The following is a 23,436-nucleotide window of genomic DNA, read 5'->3' on the forward strand; positions in this document are numbered from 1 at the left end:
TATTGACCGAGGAGTACTTCAAGAGCAACTCTGACCCCCAACACATGTGGCAAGGCATCCAGGACATCACATGCTACAAACCAACCAACTCCTCAACTCCAGCGCTAAACTGATGAGCTTAACAACTTCTATGGCCACTTTGACAGGGAGAACAAGGAGGTGGTCATCAAGTGCTTCTAGAGGCTGGTCCTGGCTCACCTCAAAACCAATTTAGCACCCACACTGGACCCCTACCAATTCACCTACCGCCAGAACAGGATTTCAGAAGATGCTATCTCTGCAGCGCTTCACTCCTCTTACCTCGAAAACATTAACACCTACGTGAGAATGCTGTTTATTCTTTCTTTTTTTTCCTTTTTTCTAAACAGGAAAAAAACTGTTTAATGACTGACTGAGCGGTTCGGCCTGGAACAGACCGGCCGTTCGGCAACACTCCCAAACCTCCCTATGGCCAGCTCACCCCTGGTACGTGCTATACCAATTGAGCTACTGGGCTGCCCTGTGATGCTGAAAATCCTCTGACTACACTGACTAGTTTGACCAGTTTTTTTTTTTCAATGTCATTAACCAGAAGCTCATTGTGTTCCTCAGTTGTTAGGGACTGAAACTATCTATAAAGACTGACTGATTACTGTAGGATTGTAAAATTAGTCACTGTTAAAAAATTAAATAAAAAAAATAAAAAAAAACTTTGGACTTTCCAGAGAATTTACTTCATGCCCATATGTCTCATAGTTCAGCGGTCCCCAATCTTTTTTTCACTATGGACCGGTTTCATATAAAAAATAAACATATTTTAAAAATCACTTTCCATCAGGGAGCGCGGCGTCCTAGCGCCCCCTAGTGGCCAGCCGACAGTATTTGACAGACGGACGGGGGGGGTTTGATACAATTAAACAACGAACATGTAAACATGATAAGCACCCGAAGTGTGTTCCTTTCTCCAGGCTACTCCATAACTTACTAAGGTAACATACTTTAAGGCCACCGTCATTTGCAGTCTCTAGCGGTTGTCCCCTCGCCATCCCCACTGCTGCAGTTCAGCCACTTTATCAACCAACTTGAGGACAGTTTCCCAGCATGTACCTTCCCTTTTCTTGGCAGTCGTAGGCTCTTCTCCCGTCTCATCATTGGGCCTTCACCTACCTTTGTCCTTTGCAAAGTAGCTCTCTGAAGACGTTTGTTTTCCACTCATTTTAGCTAGCTTGAGGGCTTCTTTTTTGGGGACTGAAACAGGTGGATGTTATTAAAAGAGAATCAGTTTTTTTCAAAATAAAACAACTTTCAGAGAATGGTCGTCAATATAACAGAAATGAAAGAACGCATTTATTCTTACTCTGCGGCCTGGTACCAAACGACTCATGGACCAGTACCGGTCCGCGGCCTGGTGGTTGGGGATCACTGTCTAAGTGTGTCCAAATAGCAGGACTGGTGTTCAACAGCAGTGGTCAGCTTGATTTATAGATGTAGTAGAAAAATCATCATTACTGGGCAGCCTGTCTGCATTACTGTCACTCCTCCTCTGTAGTTTGTGTGTGTGTGTGTGTGTGTGTGTGTGTGTGTGTGTTTCTGTGTGCAAACTTCTACCACATCGTAAGGATCTTATACAGATATATGCACAAACCTAACAAAAGTTTCTGCCAGCTGCAACCAAAGGATCCTTTTTTAACGGTCAATCCACTGACTATCTTCCAGATGAATCGATTCATCTTTTGGTCAAAGAAATGTGGAGAGAATTTGACTTGGCTTACACCTGTCACAGCAAACTGTGGAAACCTTTGAAGAGAACCTTGTTATCTTTCCAGTGTTGAAATGCTGCCCTCCTGTGGTGCGTATGATAATGGCATGTAGTTATTGGCCTGACATCAACTGTCCTCCCACCTCACCTACAGTGTAGACAGTTAGATAATCGTCATTGATCATGAGCAGCAGCCTAAAATTACATCTGGTATGGGTTTGGGACTCGCGTATAAGGGGTCTTTTTCCATACTTCACTCTCCAGAATAACAAAAAAATGTACCACCGCTTAATTAAAAGCATGGTTGCAAGATAATAATTTGAAACTATCGATTTCAATAAACCTTTTCGGCTTCGCCACAGCAGTGTAGTTAGTTTACCTGGATTAATCCATATGGAATTCTTATGTTATGCTGATAAACTGGCAGGGACCCCAGAACATGCACACACCAGTCAAACCAGAGGGGCTGTTTTCAACCAGTAGGGGGCATGACATAAGGGCAAAGTTCCCGGATGGGCTGCCCTCATGGCTCACTGAGTGTCTCAGCTCCGATCTATCCCACTACCTTTATTCTCTGTGGATCTGCTTTATCAACCTGAGCGTGAGTACAACACTCAGCTGGATATTGGACTTCCTCACAATCATACCCAGAGAGAACAGATTGGCAGTCAAACCTCTTCTACGTTAGAGCTAAACACCGGAGCACCCCAGGGCTGTCTGCTCAGCCCCCTCCAATTCACACTGTGTACCCATGAATGCACTTCCGATAGTCAACAGAACTCTATTGTTAAGTATGCAGACGACACCACCATTATTGACCTTGCAGAGTGGTGCACGGAGAACAATCTACTGCTCAACGTCAGCAAAACCAAGAAGCTAATTGTTGATTTTAGAAAAAAGGAGGCAAAGATATATATATCCTGCCTACATCAAGGTGAAGTGGAGCAGGTGAACAGTTTTAAATTCCTTGGAATTACTGTCATCAGGCAAGGAACAGAAACACATCAGGTGAGCATGTAAACCTGTCATCTGTGCCAATATCTCCAAAAGATCCAGGGCAGACAGAGAGGAAGCAAACAAACACTGTCATTACTAGCGTTGCACAACACCAGTTTAGTTGTCAAATGACACAATAATGTCGACACGTAGAATGTCACTTTCTTTAATAGTAAAAATAGAGTAAAGAATAATAAAAGAAAAACTCTGTAAACCTTATTGCTTTTATACATTGTGGTTGTTTGATTCATTCAGCTTCGAGGAATTCACTGTTTAAATGTCGATTTTTAGGGAAAAAATTCATATATATCGAGACTTATATAGCATGAACACAGCTGCGATGCACATTCTAACAGGAACAGAGCTGTTGTCAAATCCAAGACTCCTTCCACACATCTTGAAAAAAGTCAATTCGATCAACGGAAAGCTCTCCCCTCACTCCCCATGATCCTCTGCGTCCTGTGAGAAAGGTTTGGGCTTGGCAACATTGGCCCGGACTCGAGCCTGGTCCACAGCATCCAGCAAGTTCTTGGAGTCCAGTGCCAGAGTGTGGGCGGCCGCCAACATCTGCCGCTGACACTCCTCCCTCAGCGAGGTTATGGCGTTTTGTTGGGTCAGTCGCATCTTATTGATCAGCTCCCCTAAATCCTTGTTCAGCAGTTTCTTGGTGCCCTCGATCTGAGACGGGGAGGAGAGAAGATGACATGATACAGTTTATGGGTGTCGTGGTATACAGATATTAACAGATGGTGGGTGGTGGTAGGTAGTGGTACTGCACCTGGTGGCCATAAAACAGTAAAATTAAGAGGAAGAAGAAGAGGATGCAGTTACTACCACAATTGTGTGGCTACTGACCCCAAAAAGTCGGCTCACTAGTGCTGATGAATGTGACTTATTGCATCACTGTTGTCGTAATTTTCCACAGACTGACCAATAATATTGTGAATTCTTATACCGTGACAGCCCGAGCACATACATGGCCAAGTCATATAAATACATGTATCTCAGTATTTATTATGCATTTGTTTTAATTGTTCTCAATTTATGCATACTGCACAGAGAGATTTAAATGCATTAATGTATAGGAGTTTGTTTTTTAAATGATTTTCATCAAACAATTGGATTTTGACACAAATGTATTTCCTGCTTACGGTATGCGTTTCCCTTGACAACTCGCACTTCGTTGGGCAAGTACCATTAATTTAGCTGTCCTGGGATGCTGTATATTAAGGACAGATGATAGAATTGAACAGCGTTTTTCTTTTCCATCCGTGTCCTGATTAAATGCACGCCAGGTACCTCCTATAATCAGATAGTCAAGCTATATCCAATCTGTTGACTGCACGCATGTTCACTGTCACATAAAAACTAAGGGACAGTAGTTAATGCAAATAGAAGTGGAGCCTACCTCTGTTGTGACAGAGCTGTGCAGAGTGGGCAGGATGTCATCAACACTCTGAATCAGGCTGCGGAGAGTGATACCCGTCGCCTGAGAGAACGAGAGAGAGACAGGGAGGGTGTGTTTGTCTTCAGTGCCTTCCTTTGTTCAGTAACATATCTGACATATTACATTCTCTCAAAGTCATACTTCTTCATGTCGATCAGAGCTCTAGTTACTGTGGTAAAAAAATGATTATGACTTTGACCTTTACACAGAAAAACAAAACCTACTTTGACAGCGTTGAGATACTCGGAAGGCGGCAGCGTGTTGACGTCATTCTTCAGCTGGACCACCTGCTTCACCATAGCCATGACGCCGGTGTAAACATGATCCCCTGACCGGTCCAGCTCAGCTGTGGGCTGCGACCACACACAATGTACTTTATAATCACCAAATTGAGAAACATGGCTCTACATATCAATAACAAAAAAAGTCATCTGCACAAAGCATTTCAACTTTTCTAATCTTATTTAGTCTTATCTGTTAGTACGTATTTTCCACCATATGTATACTAGAGGGGTGTTTATTTTTACCTGTGAGACTGTGGGAGGCATTGTAGGCTTTTCTGGAGGACCTGCCAAAGACCAAAAAAAGAGTTGCATATCTGCAGGTTTTCTACACATGCTGTATTTGTGGCGAGTATTATGCATGTCTTCTATAAAATATATGATGAAAAGCTATATTTAAGCTCATATTTGGTCTCATTAGAAACATTTTACATTCCCTCTTCGGTTGAAATGTCTTTTGTATATACAACCTATTTTACATTTGTTACTGTAATTCATATTTTTATATCATTAACAATTTAAGCAGGGTATTCCTACATGTATACTAAGACAGTTCTGTTTCATGTGCTGCAACACTCCACTTTCAGATATTAAACAGTCCTTTGCAGCCAAAACTTAATGAGTGCACAAGATGGAAAACTGTGAGGCCATTAAATTATGACTCACCATTTTCTTTGCTTTTATCAGGACGCTGCAAACAAAATAAAAAGAAAGGCGCAAGTTGAGTTGAGTTGACTGCAAGTCGGGTCAGAGGTAAGGTTATTCATTTTTATTTAAGCTGGTTGACCAAACTACATCTAACAAGGCTAGGTCAGAACGTAGAATATGGCTGGACCGTGTGCCGTGTTTATGGCCTGCAGCAGATTGACAGGTATATCTCTGCCCCCTCGTGGCAAAATTGTGCTCTATGCAGCTTTAATATACCGCTGAGATGTGCGCAGGAGGAAATAAGAGCAATCATCATGAAAAAAAAACTGTTTGTGTACCTTCTTGAGTGAATCCTGTCGCACAACGGGATCCTGCAGAGATAGAAGCGGACCACAGTGTCGTCACTCTCCCAAGACTACAAACTACTTTCTGTGCTACTTTTACTTCGCAGTCCAGAGCATACTCCGCAATGATGCCTGGTGCAGTGTGTGTGTGTGTGTGTGTGTGTGTGTGTGTATGCACGTGTGTTTGCGGTCTCTCACCAGTTGTCTCTCCTCCTGCTCCAGCCACTGCTTGTCCATGAGCATCTCCCTTCTTTGCCTATGTAAAGTGTCCTCCACCTGTGCTCTCTCCTGCTCCCATAACGGCCTGCAATCCGTGGATGATCCCTATACACACGCACACACACACACACACACACACACACACACACACACACACACACACATATCCTTTATGTACATATTTTCAAACCAGCACAGCTGAGACAAAAGATCAGTTATTTCATTTCCATATTGTCGCTCAGTCATCCAGTTTTCACACTGTGGTCTGAAGAGTTGATTAACAGTTGTCAGTGGGGCGTGTGTGTGTGTGTGTGTGGGGGGGGGGGGGTGTGTGTGTGTGTGTGTGTGTGTGTGTGTGTGTATAAGAGAGAGGAAGCGAGAGAGTATGTCACCTGTCTGGACAGGGCCCGAGGAAGGGTGCTGCCTTGTATTCTGGATGGCTGGTGAGAAAGAGAGAGAGAGGATGCTGTTAGAGGACAGTCAGGTGAAGACCCTGCCCTCTCGTGGTCGTATTGGAGCTCATCAGCTTTTTATCCCTTATCATTTATTTGGGTCCACTGTAACTTCAATCTAAAGTTTGCCCGTGTTCCCCCTGGCCCAGGCCTGTCATAACTTCTGTTGTCCCAGAAAATAATTGTGACAAACAACATTATTACCATATTGACCATTTTATTCTATTGTTAATGTGATAGCATAATAAGGGATGCATGCTTTTAAAGGGCAATGAACTTTTCATTCCAAATTTTCAGACATGTGAACATTTGAAAGGCAATTTGGAATGTGAACTATCTCAAATAAGCATAAATGAATTAAAACACACAACCTCAACAATAAAGCACACATTGAAACATTAAGAGATATTTAAAATCATAAATAAAATTCAAACACACACTGTATCCCAATAATAATGACAATGATAAGTTCTGTGGCTGGATATTTACCTTGCTTGTTGGTTAATTAGACTATCAAAAAACAATAATCTCTCTGTTGAGAGAGAAGCAGTGGGTTTCTCATTCATTTCAAGAGCAGTTGTCTTGGGACCTGCATCTAAGGAACTAGCAACTAGCAACTAGGGCGGCTGCATCACAGGCTGTGGTGGCGGAAGCTTTCTTGATGTCACGAAAATGTTGGTATGCAACTGCAGTGCATGCGTGTGTGTGTGTGTGTGTGTGTGTGTGTGTGTGTGTGTGTGTGTGTGTGTGTGTGTGTGTGTGTGTGACGTACCTTGGGTGGAGGCTCCGTGTGGGTAGGGCTAAATACTGATGAAACAGGTCGCGACTTGTCTTGCCTCACACCTGTCTCTAGCTCCAACTCCATCTTGTGGATATCGCTATCAAACACACCAAACACACGCATCAGCTTACACACATGAGACATGTCGACACAGCATTCACACCGTTGGTCTAAGGGGGGTTCTTATAGGGAAACAACGGTCAACTTTTAGGAACGCGGCACAGAGTCACACTGCCCGAGCGCACTTGCAACCCTGATGATCCACTGTTTTACACAATAAGCTTTTCCAAGGCATTTTTAAAGTCACTGTGCCTGTAGGGATGAGTCTCAGTGAGATGGGGCTTTTGCATCCTTAACGATGTCCTGGTCTATAATGTATGAGGGGAAATGACATTGAAAATTGATACAATGATATCTTGATTTTATGTTTGTTCTTGAGGGTGAACTTCTGTTGGACCAATAAAAACACATTTAGTTAAGCTTGGTTAACCACTGACTGGTCATACAGGAGCAACACATGATTGACGTGCTTTTGTTTTCTCACATTAAGATCCCGTTTTTCACTTTCGAATCAACAGTTTCACTATTCAAACATTTTCAAGACTTTCAGAACTGTGACCTCATACAAAAGTCCTCACAGGTGTAGAACGATGAGGAAAAAGGAACACGAGTTAAGTGTAACAGTAACAGAGGACAACCTGTGTCTGCAGTGCGTACCTCAGGGAGCACACCAGTTGGCTGAAGCCAGGGCGGCCATGTGGCTCGTAGGCCCAGCAGCGAGAAAGCAGGGAGTAGATGGTGGGCGGGCAGAGCTGCGGTTTCGGGAGTCGAACCCCCGACTCCAACTGATTGACCACCTGACCATTCTCCAACCAGAAGAATGGCTGCTGGGCCAGGGAGAATATCTCCCACACACACACACCTTGTTGAGCACACACATGAACAGTTGTATTGGATCATTTTTAGTTAAAACCATCAATAGAACCGTGCTTGAAATACTGTTGCTTAATTGTTGCTTCCTTGCAGGCATGTATATGTAGTTTTGATTAACTGAAGGCAATTTAAGTGAGAATTGAACTACTTCAATTATCTATCTAATTAAAACTGTTCTGGAAAAAATAATTAGCCTACAGGCAGCCAACAACACAATGGAAATAAGGTTTCTAACTGTTATATATACAGTATTAATGACCAGTTACGTTCCTTTACCATAAATCTGTACGGCTAATTTTCCTTTAGATGGATAGTCTAACTACTGCAACTAATTGTTAAAAAAAACTATATATTTGCATACACGTAAGAGACAAGATATAAAATTAAACTCATGTTAAAACACTAGAAAAGACACACTAGGATGTACATGTGCATGCAGACAAGTGAATTTCTCACCAAACATCCATACGTCACTAGCTGTGGTGAAGCGTCTGAAGTTGATGGACTCAGGTGCCATCCATTTGATGGGTAACCGACTAACTGAGGCTGCAAACGGAGGACAAATAGTTGAGGAGTTACCGACAAAAATGCAGACTGGACATGTATCTTGAATTTCTACAAAAAAACTGAAATCATGTGAATGCTTGCTTGGGGTAAATTTCGCCAAAAAATGAACTTCAACATCTGAAACAGACTGTGACAGACATTGTGTGTGTGTGTGTGTGTGTGTGTGTGTGTTTACCTTTATAATATTCTTGTTCGTCAACGTAGCGGGAGAGGCCAAAGTCGCCGAGCTTGACGCAATTGGCAGACGCCACCAGGACGTTTCTCACTGCAATATCTCTGCAGCACACAGACAAGACAAAAACCAGACACGCCAAAATAAACACTGTATCTCTGAATGGAAACACGGTCAAGTAAAAAAAAAACAATAATGCTGTACTGTATAGCAGAAGGCCTGTTTTTACATTTTCTTCAAGGAAAAGTGTCACCAATACATGAGGCTGTGTTACCTGTGCACCATATTGAGTCCCTCCAGGTAAGCCAATGCTTTGCAGATTTGCACACAGTACTGTATTAACATCGCAGTGGACAAGATGTACTGCTGCTCCACGAGATAGTTTCCCAGCTGTCAGGGGAGCAAAGACATCTGCTTTTTACAAGATAGAGTATAGTATGCGTTCGCAATCATCTCATATTACTTGTACTGTGAGACTTCCGACAGTGTTTACCTATCTACAAATTACAGAATTCAGATCGATGTCACAAGTTTCGATGATAAATTGTTTGGAAGGCTACATTTCAAAACAGCCTTTCACTTGTGGCTGTTGAGATAAAGATAAAGATGTGTTCCCAATTCACAAAAAAAAAGTGAGTACAAAACATTTTCAAATGGATACCATTGTTCATGATCCAGATAACAAGCAGCAAAAACAGCAATTTAAATATACACATTCAGACGCAAAAACACACACCTCTCCATGTTCATAAAGCTCCATGACTATCCAGACAGGATCGACCTCAATGACTCCGATTAGACGCACAATGTGGGGATGATCCAAGTTTTTCATCAAGCCTGCAACAGATGAAGCAACAGCAACAGTTTGGTGTCTTAAGCTTAAGATTCTGTTTTGGCATTTTAGCCTTGAAATGAATTATATCTAACAAGGGCCCTCAGCCAATCAACCCAGAGAAAAACAGCTGTCACTGTGTAGGGTATGACTATGATCTGTGAGACAACCTGGACACCCAGAACTTCCATTTGTGCTTGAAAACCACTATCAAACAATACAAACTGATCCAGTAAAGGGCCACTGTGGCTGCAGGGTTTCATTCCAACCAAGCAAGAACACACCTGATCAGGTGTGTTCTTGCTTGGTTGGAATGAAAACCAAGCACACCTGATCAGGTGTGTTCTTGCTTGGTTGGAATGAAAACCTGCAGCCACAGTGGAACAGTGGAACACCTGATCATCAGGTGTGTTCTTGCTTGGTTGGAATGAAAACCTGCAGCCACAGTGGCCCTTTACTGGATCAGTTTGACACCACTGAACCACTGTGCAGTGCGGTAGATCTGGTACAAGTGATTAACTATAATCTTTTTCTTCAGACTCTTTGGCCTGTTTCTATTTTTTTTTCATTAGCCAAGGGCAGTTGTCCATAGTATCGTTTTCATGAGAAAAAAAAAACTGCACTTATCAATGGGTCAACACAGCATCTGCCTCATACTTTAACCCTGTTTTTCACACCATTTAGGCAACAAGAAGTTTCTATATTTACATTTACATATAAAGGGAGAAACAGACTTTGACATATTACCCTGATAGCTGTCTTTCGTTTGGGGTAAAGGTATGCTAGCAAACTTCTCACAGTAGCTTGCTCGTATTGCTGAGACTCCCAAGACATATTTTCACAAGCGAACCTAACCCCATAATTACAAACTCTAGCCAAATACATCTAAGAATTGTATATGCTCCTAAGTAAGATGGGGCAACGCTAAGTGATGCTAACATTAGCTGTGTATAGTCAACAGGGTGTTCTGCCAGGGTGGGTTTTGATGTTCCACTCTTTGATACTATTGGGTAAATGAACATGACAATATTGAGACTCCTCTATCATGGCACGACTGTCATGTTTTTTGAGCAGATGTTTTGATTTGACTGACTTTTTAAAGTGACCATGTCATTGTATAACCTGCTAAAGAACATTCTATGTATGTATGTGTTCTATCATTAGCTAATTTAGCAAGAATTACTCATTTTCTGTCCAATCCTACATCCTCCTACTATTTCTTGTCAGCAGGGGAGCAAAAATAAGTTCTCTTGTCTCACCCCCAGGTTACCGCAGCCTCCGGTCTGAGCTTTTTCATAAAGCCACAACCAGGCAACAGGAAGTCAACTACAGCAAACTTTTGACTGTCGTCATATGCAGGTCACTGAAATCTCCACTCCTCTGTCACCACACTGTACTTTGAAATTGCTTTTCTCTAACCTCTGCTTACTGTGATAAAAATAACAATGTGTCATAGATTCATGTGAGAACAATTCTGCCACCAAAAAAGGGATTTACCATATGATAAATAGTATCGCAAATTTTACGGTTCCTGTTCTGGCCACCTGTCATGCCTTGCAGTGGAGTCACCAACCTACGCACAAACCCTGTGGGCGGAGATGTGCAATCGCAAGTTTTGGGATAGGAAATAATCACTGCAGCAGCTACAGTACACACTGTACTCACTGGCTTCACTGAGAAACTTCTCCTTTACGTCAGCTGAACAGTCCTTACATGTTTTGATGGCCACACAGATCCTTTCTCCCGTCTGAAAGCACACACATGCATACATCACTTTTACCATGACTTTGCATTCAGTGTTTTCTCATAGAGGCTTTAGTGTTCATTTTGCTATTCACCAGTGGGGTGTACTACGAAGCAAGATTAGGGGGTTAGTATGGTATGTTAAGTCTTAGGGTGCATTCAGACCAAATCAGGTGGTGCTGTGAAATGCTGCAGGCTTGTGTGGGAGTGTGTCACTCCATGGTCCATGTGTGTGACTTGTTGGGAACCCCCGCTGATCAGTTTGCTGATAGGCGAAGCTGCTATATTGTTAGGCTACTAGCATGCTGGTCCTACTAGCAATCGCTTGCCCTCAAATTAAAAATGACAGAAAACAATGAGGATGCCAGGTAGACCAAACTGACAAAGAAATGTCCGTTGTCTTCCCTCTGTTGTATTTGGCCAAGCTAAATAGCATGCCCCGCTCTGGACCCATCCTACTCTTCCTCTGATCTGCCATCATACCTCTGTCACAGTAGGTTAAGCATGCCAGTCCTACAGTGATCGTCGGCATCCACGGATGTGTTTTAGCTTGTGAACAATGCCAAACTGAGTGAATACATATGACACATGGCGTTCCACTTGGCTCATTCATGCTGCAAGTCTGATCGCAAGCTTATGTGATTGGCCACTGCAACGTGATGTCAGGCTCCATTTCTCTGAAAGTTAAGTTCTTAACTCAATTTCAGAATCAAAACTTGCTTTGCAGTAAGCCCCTCAGGTTGTGCACCAGTTCAAAACTTACTTGTTTTTATCACATTACAGCTCATTTGGCCAACAAAATTTATTTAGACCTTTTGTGATGTTTGGGTGTGAAGTGCAGATGATAATTGGACATCAGATGAACTCACTGGGCTTTTGTAAACTCCGTTGTGAACCTCTCCGAAGAATCCTTCACCCAGGATCCGACCCACAACAATGTCATCTCTGGATATTCTGTGTTTCTCTAAACACACAATCATTAAGAAACACACAGATAAGACAGTTCATCGTCAGTGTTTTGGTCGAAAATGAAACCTGCTTAGAAGCTTTGCACAACTATCAGGAGGTTTACTTTAAAGAAGAAAATCTGTATTGCTGTAAAATCATCCCCACATCTTTGATACCACTTAAAACGTTTCTACATTTTTCTTTAATGTGTCACATAGGTGCTGGCTCAATCCAAGGTTTTTTGCGTGTAGTTCTGACTGTTTTGACCTTCCTCTGTCTTAAGTTTGTTGGATGTTGCAATGTCTAACTCAAACCTTGATTGTCAAGTTTTTTTAACATAGCAGTGTTTTTTGCTGGGGGATGTCAGTCAAGCACTATAATGTGCAATTCCTTGGACATTGTAAGTGTGACCACTGAAGGCTAAGTTAAGATCTTGCACTGGAGGAGCCTGTGCTCCAACTGTCAACCGTGTGAATAAAATATAGTCAACCTGCTCTATAAGTGAGTTACCACAACCACAAAGGATGCTCATCTTGTTTTTGGTTGTTTCCTGTCACATCAGTCTTGCTCAGTTATTTGATCCCCTCCACTGATGGAGTGATACTAAATATTACAGCTAAAGCTAATAAAAAAATAGGATATGACTACAAGATATATTGATGTTCATGTGGACAATGATTGAATTTAAAAAGTCATAAAATATATACATTTATTTCAGGACAGATACTCTAATGTAATTTAAGAATCTGTAAATCCTTTCACTCTCACTTCACAAACATTTTAAGTTTCAATCAAGTTTTTTTGAATAGCTTAAAGCTAAAAGGGAGTATGTAACTGCACTTATGTCACCTCAGTTAGCTTGTTAAACTGACTGGGTTCATAGAAAGTTGAATCTGTACTCCAATAGGAACCCATTTATTTTACAATTCACAAAAAAACTAATTGTATGAAATAAAGGATTACATATTTATGCACTACAAATAAGTACACATTTTCTAAACATGCTTAACATTTAAGCAGTAGAAGTATGTTTCTAGCTGCAAGTGTGTTGGACTGGTCTCACCAGAAAAGGAGAAGACAGTGGAATAGTAAAGATTTAGCAGAACAATAGTGGGATTGCTTTTCAGCTATTTACTCACCAGCTGCTGTGCCCTCTGGAATCTCAGCATAAATATCCGAACCTGATGCTAAGGAAACATGTTGAGATTAAAAGAATTTGCTTTCCACACATGCTTACTAAGAATGCATATTAGCAGTACATTAGCTCTTTGGTGGCCATAAAGCACTTATTAATGCCTTCTTCTGCTTTACTGACAGTAGTACAGTCCAAATAACTGTAAGTAAAGTCTTTCTAACTTATAATATGGTTACTTATGCTAAAGTGATGTCTGCTCATACTGTAACTGATTATGAGTATTAGCCATGAGTAAGAGCTCCCTTCAGAATGGGGACCATATTTATGAGGTGTTAAAAACTACTATTGTGGTACTACTAACTTGTATGGCCCATATTCATGTACCACATCCTCCTTACCTACTATGAACAATCAGGTGGATATTTATTTAATTCAAACTCTTAGTGGCCTCACAGATGTAGAACATACTAATGCAGAAATAAAGCATTAATAAATGCTTCATAAAGGCTAATAAAGAGCCAATATTCTACTAATATGCATGCTTATAAGCAACAAGTTATGTTGATATGTGTTACCATTCTGTCCATAGACAAACCAAACAGAAAGAGCCTAAATCATTGTTAAATTATTGCCTAGTAGGGACTAAACCACATCTGATGTATCAGTTGTTACTTACTCAAACGTCTAGCAGGACCAGTAGGACCATCACTGGAAGACAGAGAGACATTTTTGTTTTACATTTCTTTGATGAGATTCAAACTACAAATCAGCCTGTTTGAACAGCAGTGCTTAAACATCTGTAACGTTTTGGTCAAGGTGGAAGCTTTAAAAAATAAATGTTCAAAAAGCTATACCCACAAAATGTATGCTTCAACCAATTCCCCACCACATTGGAAAAAGTTTTAAAATGTAAGCGACATTTAAGCAACATGGCAAATTGATTCATCTAACTGACCGTTGTGGGATGTCTGGCAGTTTCAGTCTTGTGTCTCTTCCTGAAAGAATCAAACATTTGGTTTAGTTCTAGCTGTCAATTCAACATGATTTGTCTCAGAGATTCAGAAACGTGAAAGAATATTTCAAGGTACTTTGGTCATACTTTGGTAACTTTGGATATTATTATCAGTTGTGTACTAAAGTACAAAAGTAAATACCAGGTTGGAATATAAGCAATGTACAAACTGTTGAAAAGTAACTTATTACAGGTTGATGCAGGTGAGGTATACCTTTATTAGGCCGAATAATGAGCGAGCTCTCAGAGCTGCCTTCCAGCCGACAGTAGCCATCAATCAGGTCGGCCATGTTTTCTGCCACCGCTAGAGAGGAGGTGCTCACTGACAGTGACTGGAAAGTTAAAGATACGAGACATTCAGTCTGTGTCGGTGCTTCAGCTTGAAAAGGTTTGCACCAAAACCTCAACTCACTCTCCTGAATGTGCAACTCAGAAGCCAGAGCATTTTTTCCAAGTGCCCTGAAACTTGGGGAACAGCCAGTCTGATCGTCCAAAGGACACAAATTCCCTCCACTTCCAAGCACGTATCCTCTGATAAAACCACCACTTGCCAATTATACTCTGGTTTTTGCCCAGACTAAACAAATCCTGTGCTAACTGGTTGCTGGGTGTAGTGAGAATATTATCACATGTGAAACTGCTATCAATCTTCCTATCCAACTCTTAGCAAAAAAGCATATTTCCCATTTCGCTTTAGGAAGGTAGAGTTACCTGTTTGGCCCCCTCTATGTTGACAATGAGCAGAGCTCGACCGTCACTCTCAGCAGAGCAGGAGATACTGCGCACCTGAGGGAATGTGGCCAAACAGATGGACTGCAGACGAGACAAAGATGTGAAATATAAAAAAAGGAATTTTTTTTTTTTGTTAATACCGTTTTTCTTGTTCATAGCTATGCATTATTCTTCTGAATATTACAAATAGATGATGAGTGTCAGCAATGACATTTATACCAAGAAGAATTTAACAAAAATCGAGTATGAGCTTACTGTGGAGTTTTCAGTTTGCTGACTGATTCCTTCAGGGCCGATCACCAGGTCTATTGTTAGATTCCAACTATCCTGTACAAACACACACACACACATACACACAAACAAATTAAACACTTAAAATGCCCTATATTTAGCTTGAAATGTTGCATAGTAACACATTTATGACTGGTGCAGACAAGCTCACCACTAGCTGGCATGCGTAGGTCTCCTGTGTGTAGCTGTAGCATTGAGCCAGAGTCGTGAAGAACCTGTTAACGCACTGATCCTGTTTCAGAGTGGAGTAGCCCTGGAACGTCTGCTGGATCAGCCGACGCAGCTGCTTAGGCTGACACATCGCACACAGGCAAAAAGCACTTGATGAAGATTTTACACTTGTATGGTTCAATCACATTACTCAACCTCATCGTGGTACTAAATAACTATATAGTAGTTGTTTCGGCTCTCTACCTTCATGCTGTTGATCAGCTCTCTGGGGAAGAAAAGTTCCAGCCCCACTTCCTTCCTGACGTGGTAAAGTGAGAACACAATCATTAAACAAACAAATCCAGAACAACCACGAGCTGCTGCTAGTGACCTTGTGTTTTGATAGTCGTGAACGTGAAGCAGCTGCATGGTAGAGGTGCTCGGACAGAAAACCTAGCATACTTCACAGTAACCACAAACCATATCTAGTGTTTTCTCTCTTCTTCGTTTGTCAGTCTGATCACAATGCCACTATGATCGCCATCTTACCACTGTGCATGCATATGCCTCAAAGATATGATGAAAGCTTATGATAATGAACTAATGCCAGCTGATGTCAATGAAAAAAAGGGGTGTACGCACACATACTTCACACTAGACTTACTCTAACAGTTCAAAGTTGGATTTTTTCTCCAGGCCATTTGGATTCATGTCTTTGAAGAATCTCCTGCAAACACAATACAAGAGCACAATTAAGTTTTTACATTTTTAAAACCAACAGTCTTTATTTTTCTCAGATGTGGAGCAGTCACAACAGCTGTACGCTACCTTATTTCCAGACAACCGAGCTGTAGAGCCATCCCATCACTGACTTTTGAGGCATACTGTTGCATGTAATCACTTCGTACCTGTGGATAAGCGCACACACACCTCACTTTATCTACAGCCATTATAATCATAATAAGAATCATGATAAGAATGCTTACAGACTGTGAAAGGACACACAATCACACACATACAGTGTTACTGACCTGCAGGTAAAAAAAGAGCAGAGTGGTTCTGTCATCTTTGAACTTCTCAATGAAGTCTGATGGGATGTATCTGATCCTCAGATCGTATCTGGACAAACATCACAGTTAGCTTTTTGACTTTTTCTTGATGTGAAGCAACTTGACTTACATTTTGTACACAGCAAGAGCTCTGCCATTGTTCCATCCTAAACACAGGACTAACTCCATTTAAGTGTAATGCAGTTTGTTTATTCTCTATACATTACAAAATTTGAAAATTATGTGAATGACAGTTCATACCAAAATCTAATTTAGATACTTTTCCTTGTGCCTCCATTGCTGCTTATCCATCCAGATTATTTTTAGTGTGAGTTGCCGAGTTTTGTAAATACTGGCCTTAGATATGTCTGCCTTCTCTCTAATATAATGAAACCAGATGGCACTCAGCTTGAGGCACTCACAAAAAAATGAAAAATACATTTAGAAAAAATCAACATCAACATCAACACTGTTTACATAGACAGTTTACTCAAGGTAATCCCCAGAACATGTGAGCAGTTTCATGTAAGAACTGTTTTCTCTCTGCCAAGCTGCACTGTGTTGCTGGGCAGAAGGAAACAACCGTTAAAGACAGGGGCCCATACTCGTGAGATGTAAACATTATTGGCGTCAACCCTGGCTGAGCTGTAATGTTAGCTTATTTAGCTTAGCCTCTTGCCATCTAGTTCTGTTACATTGTGCCACGACAGACCAATAAACACTCCCGCTGATGGGTGACATAAAGTGAGTGGAGCCTGCTTGGTTTTGAAAGTCAATTTTGAAACAGGAAACAGTGAAGCAGTCAGCTGGTAATAATTGATATTGTGCTAAATCTAAACAGCCCACTAAAATATATGTCTGAAAACATGGACATATCAGCTTATGGAACGTTAGATGTCTAGAACTTTTAGGGCTACAGACAGTAAGCATGAGTGGAGAGTTAAAGTGAACTTTATATCAGTAGATTTGGTCATTGTTTTGCGACAACTTACACCTTCACAGTGACGTGAAATGCTGCAGAAATCGGAGACTAATTTGACTTTGTCTAAAATAAAAGCTTATTTGACTTTGCACTAATCAGAATCTAATTTCACTTTGCATTCTTAGAATAGGCATGGCTGGTCACAGTTGAAGTGCTCGCTGTAGCTTTACATTTACATCTTTTTTCTGCTGTCTCAAAACTGTTACTGTCCTTTCTACACAAACAGCGACGTGTGGGGGTGCAAAGAAAATGGCGAGAAGTTTAACATTGCCCATTTGCAAATATTACCATATTTGTAATGATGAAAAGCTGGTTAAGAAGTTCCTGATTAAGTATAAATCTAATGGCTAGGTTTCGTTTCATTGTGGAAATTCATTATCCACAGAGGATGAACCCTAATGATTTTGGTGATTCCCTGCCCTTTCCTCCAGTGTAATCATCAACACTTTGATTGTACTGAAGATTTTGGGTTTCTCAAGTTCAAACATGAAAAACACATACACTGCACATTAAGCATGAGCAAAGACTAAACGACTGACCTCCACTCAGCCTCGAGGTGCTGCTGCTCATAGCGCTGGGTGAGTTCAGACACAGTCAGGTCCGGGTGCAGCCAGTGTATCTCTGATGACTTGAGGTGTTTGAGCAGGAGGCCATAGCAGTGGCTGTATGTTATGTCGGGACCCACGCAGCCACTGGACAGCACCATATTCATGACATCCTAGGACAGAATCAATCATACAGTAATGTCTCTGTGGTGCAGCAACATATCAGGAAACATCATGATCATACTTAATATGAAACAAATCTGCCTATAAACTACATCTCAACAATGTCAGGTTAAAATACAGGTTTTCTCTTAAATCCCTTGTTTCCAAGCAACTACAGCAGAATACAGTGTATACAGAGTATAGTAGTAGGTATGTACTGCTATTTACTCTTATATATTAGCTGTTCCAAACAGAAGAATATAGTTGCAGTGTAGTGAGTGTAGTTGCAGTTCCGGCCTGACAAGTACGGGGAAATGCAATTAAGCATAGTAGAGCTGCTGATCAAGTAGATAAGTGGAGTCAAAAAAGAGAACAGCGTAGTTAGGTTATTATTGTAAGATACATTTGTGCAATAGAGGGCAGAAATTAAAGAACAGAAGTAGAGTAGAGTAGTAAACCGTAAATAGTAGAGTGGACGAGAGTAGTCTTTATCATTGCTAATATTACTGTTCTGTGTCTTGTTCTCCCATTTTTATCTTGATGTCACAGCAAACTTGCTCCTGCATTGGTCTCCTGTGGAGTTTGTAGGTAGGTTACTAGAATATAGCCGCATGCTTCCTTGTTAGAGCCTTATTAGTCTTTCTTAGAGGGTAATTTGCTACACATTACAAAGAACGCTACTGCTATTTTCAACAAAACACATGTTTATTTCCTACCTGCTAGACCCTTAATGTGGGGCTTGTTGCAGCAACCACACTTTGTTGTGGTACTCTCTATCATTATGGCATTGCTGCAGCTTTGCCCATGCTATCCTTCACGTTATCCTATGTATTTATTATTGATGTGGACAGATTCATGCTCCAGATATTGCATCTTCATCACGCTTGCAGCTAGAAACATGGCTGCAAAGCTAAAATGTTGAGCATCTTGATGTGTGGTAGTACCTTCATGTCCTTTTTGTACAGAGATTCCACAATAAGACCGTGCCTTTATGCCACCATTGTTTGTTCACACTTCTTTGTAATGTGTGGCAAATTAACCTCTGAGAAAATCAAGGAAGCATGTGGCTATATACTAGTAACCTACCTACAAACTCCACAGGATACCAATGTAGTACTGTACTGTAATGAGCAATATGTTAAATTGTAATAAAGTGAAACTATGATAAACAAAGCAATGCAATACTGTCTTCTGAGCACTGTGTTGTATCCGTGCATTATTAATATGGCATTACATTTGTCAAATTACAGCCTGTTTTGTCCATTAAGCCATCCTAGGTCCATGCTGGAAGCATTATGTGTGGTTTCTGGATAAAATAGCATCTAATCAATATATCTAGGCTCTGATATTGCATTGTGATTGATATCCAATTGGATAATCTTTGAAATACTGTGTAATGGCTTGTTACATGTCATTGGTCCACTTGGAGTATAACAGTTTCTGTCTACAGTCCAATAAAGACAATATTATCTTTAGTTTTTATATATATAATTTAATAGAAAATGTAGCTTCTTAATTCGTTTCAGTTTACTTCAGGGATAACTAGGTTTTTTTTTCTGATCATAACATACTATTCCAGGTTTTTGCCTAATTTGATACAAATTATTGCTTGTTATGTCTTTTTAGTTTACTCAGAGTACAACTGTCTCAGTTTACTGCCTAATAAAGACCAGATGAGTACAAATTATATTGGGTTTGGCATTATTGGTTAAAGGACAGTATTATACAATTAAGTGTGGTATAGTATAGTATAGTATAGTATAGTATAGTATAGTATAGTATAGTATAGTTGGGTTCTGTACACTCGGATATAGTACAGTATTATACAATTAAGTGCGGTATAGAATGGTATAGTATAGTATAGTATAGTATGGTATAATGTAGTGTAGTATAGTATAGTATAGTATAGTATAGTATAGTGTAATATAATATAGTATTGTATAATATAGTGTAGTATAGTATAGTTATAGCATATTTTGTATACTCAGATACAGTACAGTATTATACAATTAAGTGCGGTATAGAATGGTATAGTATAATATAGTTTAATGTAGTATAGTATAGTTGGGTTTTGTATACTCTGATATAGTACAGTTTATACAATTAAGCGCGGTATAGTGTAGTATACTATAGTCGGGTTTAGCATAATTAGTTATGGTACAGTATTGTACAATTAAGTGCAGTGTAGTATAGTATAGTATAATGTTGTGTAGTATAGTATAGTTGGGTTTAGTATAATTGGTTATGGTACAGTATTGTACAATTCAATACGGTAAAGAATGGTACAGTATAGTATAGTCCCGTGTACATTTACGGCATTTAGTAGACACTTTTGTTCGAAGTGACATACAGTAATTCATACATACATTCATACACTGATGGCATAGCTGTGCTGCAAGGTGCAAGGTGCACACCTGGAGCAATTTGGGGTTCAGTATCTTGCCTGGGGACACTTCCGCATGTAGACCATGGGAATCGTACCAGCAAACTTCCGATAACAAGACGCTCGCTCTACCCCTGAGCCACAGCTGCCCCAAGTATTATCAGTGTAGTATAATATAGCATAGCACAAAATAGCACAGTATAATATAGCATAGCAGAGAAGTGTAGATTAGTATAGATTACAATAAAGTAGAAGAGTAGAGTAGAACAGAGTAAGGTAGAATAGACACTACAGTAGAGTATAGTAGAAAAGAGCATACCCTGACAGTCCAGCCTTCCTCACAGCGGACCAGTTTGAAGTTCTTGCCCAGGTTGGAGCTGTTGCTGAGGAAACACACTTTGATGATCTTCACGTGGAAGAGGCCGTCCCTGGTGACATGTGCCATGGGAGACAGATCCGAGGAGTCTGACTGGCTGGTTGGAGACATGCTCCTCATGGACAGGCTGCTGGTGTCTCCTGACATCACTCAAGCATCACACTCACTCTCGACACATACACACCCAGACACACACACACACAAGCGTGTACGCTACTGCTAACAGTCATACATTGCTGTCACACCTAAACACACCATTTCACTCTGTTTCCTCTCACACTCACACGGTCGCATAAAACACACACATGATGGGATGCGGTGAGTCTACACTGAAGACAGACAGGAGTTTGACATTAATTTATAGTCACGCTGGATTTCAAGAACATTCGTATTTCAGAAAAACTTCTGCTGCAATCGCTCCGTACTCACCAGTTCTGCAGACGTCCTTCGGCTCAGCACGATACATTCATTGTCAGTCTTTAAAACTGAGTCAATGCCGGCAAGAGTCTACATTCATGTTACTTTGAAATGTGCAGGCTTGATCGTTTACGGTGGGTTAACAGAGCCGACTGATGTGAAGCTGAGCCCCAAAGAAGAACCTCGTCAGCAAGCGAAAGAGGAAATGCTTCTTATGAGCAAATGAGGAAGTTAGAGAGCAGCTAACAGAAAAACTGACAGGATTGATGAAACAGTTGTGTCACCCCCATCTCACACGTGATGGCACAGCCTACCACCAAGCCACTACCCACCCTCTACCCATAAGAGGCATGGCCAACATAAAAAAACTTGTTTCCTCTTCCTGAAGTGTTGGTGGTTTTGAGTTAAATGTGTCGACGAGTAGTGGGTAGACTGCCACAAAATTGGCTGAAGACGTCTATTTCTCCCGTCAGGAATAACTGTTCTAACTTCGGTGACGCCTTAACTTTTCACCCAACGTAATTGGGTATCAAGTACTTTGGTTTACACCTGCAGAATTATTCACAACCTCATAACCTGCTCCATGCCAACTAGCAAATGTTAGCATGCTAACACACTAACCAAGATGGTGCACATGGTAAACATTATACCTGCTTGATATCAGAATGTAAGCATTGTCTTCTGAGCAAGTTAGTGTGTTTATTTTAGCATGACACTGACTATTATTTAAATTCTCAGTTTTAGTTCCCAATCTTTTTATTTTTGGATACAGTTACCTGAACATTTTCTTTTTTCATTGTCTTCAGGTAATTTAAGCTATTTTGAGGGCTTTGCTCTGCATTTAAATCTAAAGACTTGATATGCTAACTGTAAGCTAAATAGCTAACTGAAATCCAATTTTCAAGTAATTTCTGGTCATAGGCCCTTATATGACCAGAAATATATTTCATTTATCTTATTATATCTTTATTTATTTTATATATCTTATATTTCAACATTTAAAACTGCTTCCAGCCCGGCAGTAACTGAACCTGTGAAGGTAAAGCGAGTCAGAAGCTGTCATTTTGGCCCCCGGTTTCAGATTCAACCTCAGTGGTTTTGTCATGTCTTTGTTGGCCTTTACACGCAGTCAAATGGGTCTTTATGGGTGTGTGCAGAATGAAAAAGGTCAGACGTGTCAGCAGTACCAGGAAAAAAGGTAGAAAACAAAGGAAACGGGTTTAATGCTGTAGTATCAGTGTCATACTATTGGTATTGACTGTTTTACTTGCATGATAGTGCTACAAAAAAATCTATTTTCATGCAGATCCTTGGCGCACACCCATCTGTATGTCCAATACTTCCGAAGAAAATGGGATTGTCGTGACTGGAGCAGGGGCCACCTGTGCTCTCTCCCATGCATGCAGACTAATGTATGATGTGACTAAAGACCAAGACAGAGTCAGCTTCTTTACAGGCTGACTAGGTTCAGTTTTTCATCTCCAGCCTAATCGGACGATTGGCGTTTACCCTCCTGACATGGGCAGGCATTTCCAACAAACCACAGCAAAAAGACCCATGATGGCAACAGAGAGGACAATTATCATGAACCAGCTCTTGATTCCTGTTACTGATACCGGGCAACAGAAGATTGAAGTGGCATGGTTTAGCGTGTGAATACTGGTGTGACATCCTGTTATGCACAGTGTCTCGAATTTTCACACTCACGACCCAACCCAGGCTTCTCTGAACATGGCACAAACCTAAATTGTACATACGAAGCGCTCAAGATGATGATTAACTTTGTCTTTCTAGTCAGGCACCTCTAGCAGAGTCGCAGAGCTAATTTCAAACCACAAAACAAAAACCACAAAAACGAAAAGCCAGACACCATGTTGCACCATGGGCAGTACATATAGATTTGTTTGAAATGTGTGTGTGTGTGTGTGTGTGTGAGTGAGTGTGTGTGTGTGTGTGTGGTTTGGAACAAATACATCAGTAGCTGTGTCAGTTACATGTTCATTTGCCTAATGAGGACAATAAAAGCTGTAGTCTGGAGTTTTGAGAAGAAAGTGGACTTGGTCAGAAAATGTGAATGATACAGCTCCCAGGTCCCACCCTC

General features: G+C 40.8%; 1 protein-coding gene across 2 annotated transcripts; it reads right to left on the bottom strand.

Annotated features, from left to right (window-relative positions):
• Positions 1 to 2,884: 2,884 nt before the first annotated feature.
• LOC115577342 (protein-tyrosine kinase 2-beta-like) lies at positions 2,885 to 21,628 on the bottom strand. Of its 2 annotated transcripts, none has more exons than XM_030410374.1 (30): positions 21,348 to 21,628; positions 20,862 to 21,242; positions 17,992 to 18,170; positions 16,453 to 16,540; positions 16,250 to 16,329; positions 16,086 to 16,148; positions 15,686 to 15,740; positions 15,423 to 15,563; positions 15,236 to 15,307; positions 14,960 to 15,061; positions 14,463 to 14,580; positions 14,192 to 14,231; positions 13,913 to 13,944; positions 13,241 to 13,288; positions 12,023 to 12,117; positions 11,076 to 11,157; positions 9,315 to 9,415; positions 8,853 to 8,968; positions 8,582 to 8,682; positions 8,296 to 8,385; positions 7,624 to 7,828; positions 6,898 to 7,003; positions 6,066 to 6,113; positions 5,653 to 5,778; positions 5,449 to 5,481; positions 5,129 to 5,153; positions 4,709 to 4,749; positions 4,406 to 4,534; positions 4,143 to 4,223; positions 2,885 to 3,412 (listed from the first exon to the last, which is right to left on the bottom strand). In XM_030410374.1, exons 2-30 carry the CDS (start codon positions 21,063 to 21,065, stop codon positions 3,170 to 3,172), a joined length of 2,844 nt encoding a protein of 947 aa, XP_030266234.1. In that variant the 5' UTR covers positions 21,066 to 21,242; positions 21,348 to 21,628; the 3' UTR covers positions 2,885 to 3,169. The 2 variants fall into 2 exon arrangements, with proteins under 2 accessions (XP_030266234.1, XP_030266233.1); XM_030410373.1 differs by having other exon boundaries at positions 20,862 to 21,247.
• Positions 21,629 to 23,436: the final 1,808 nt, after the last annotated feature.

Source organism: Sparus aurata, chromosome 24 (genome assembly GCF_900880675.1).
Source record: "Sparus aurata chromosome 24, fSpaAur1.1, whole genome shotgun sequence".
NCBI classification, from domain to species: Eukaryota; Metazoa; Chordata; class Actinopteri; order Spariformes; family Sparidae; genus Sparus; species Sparus aurata.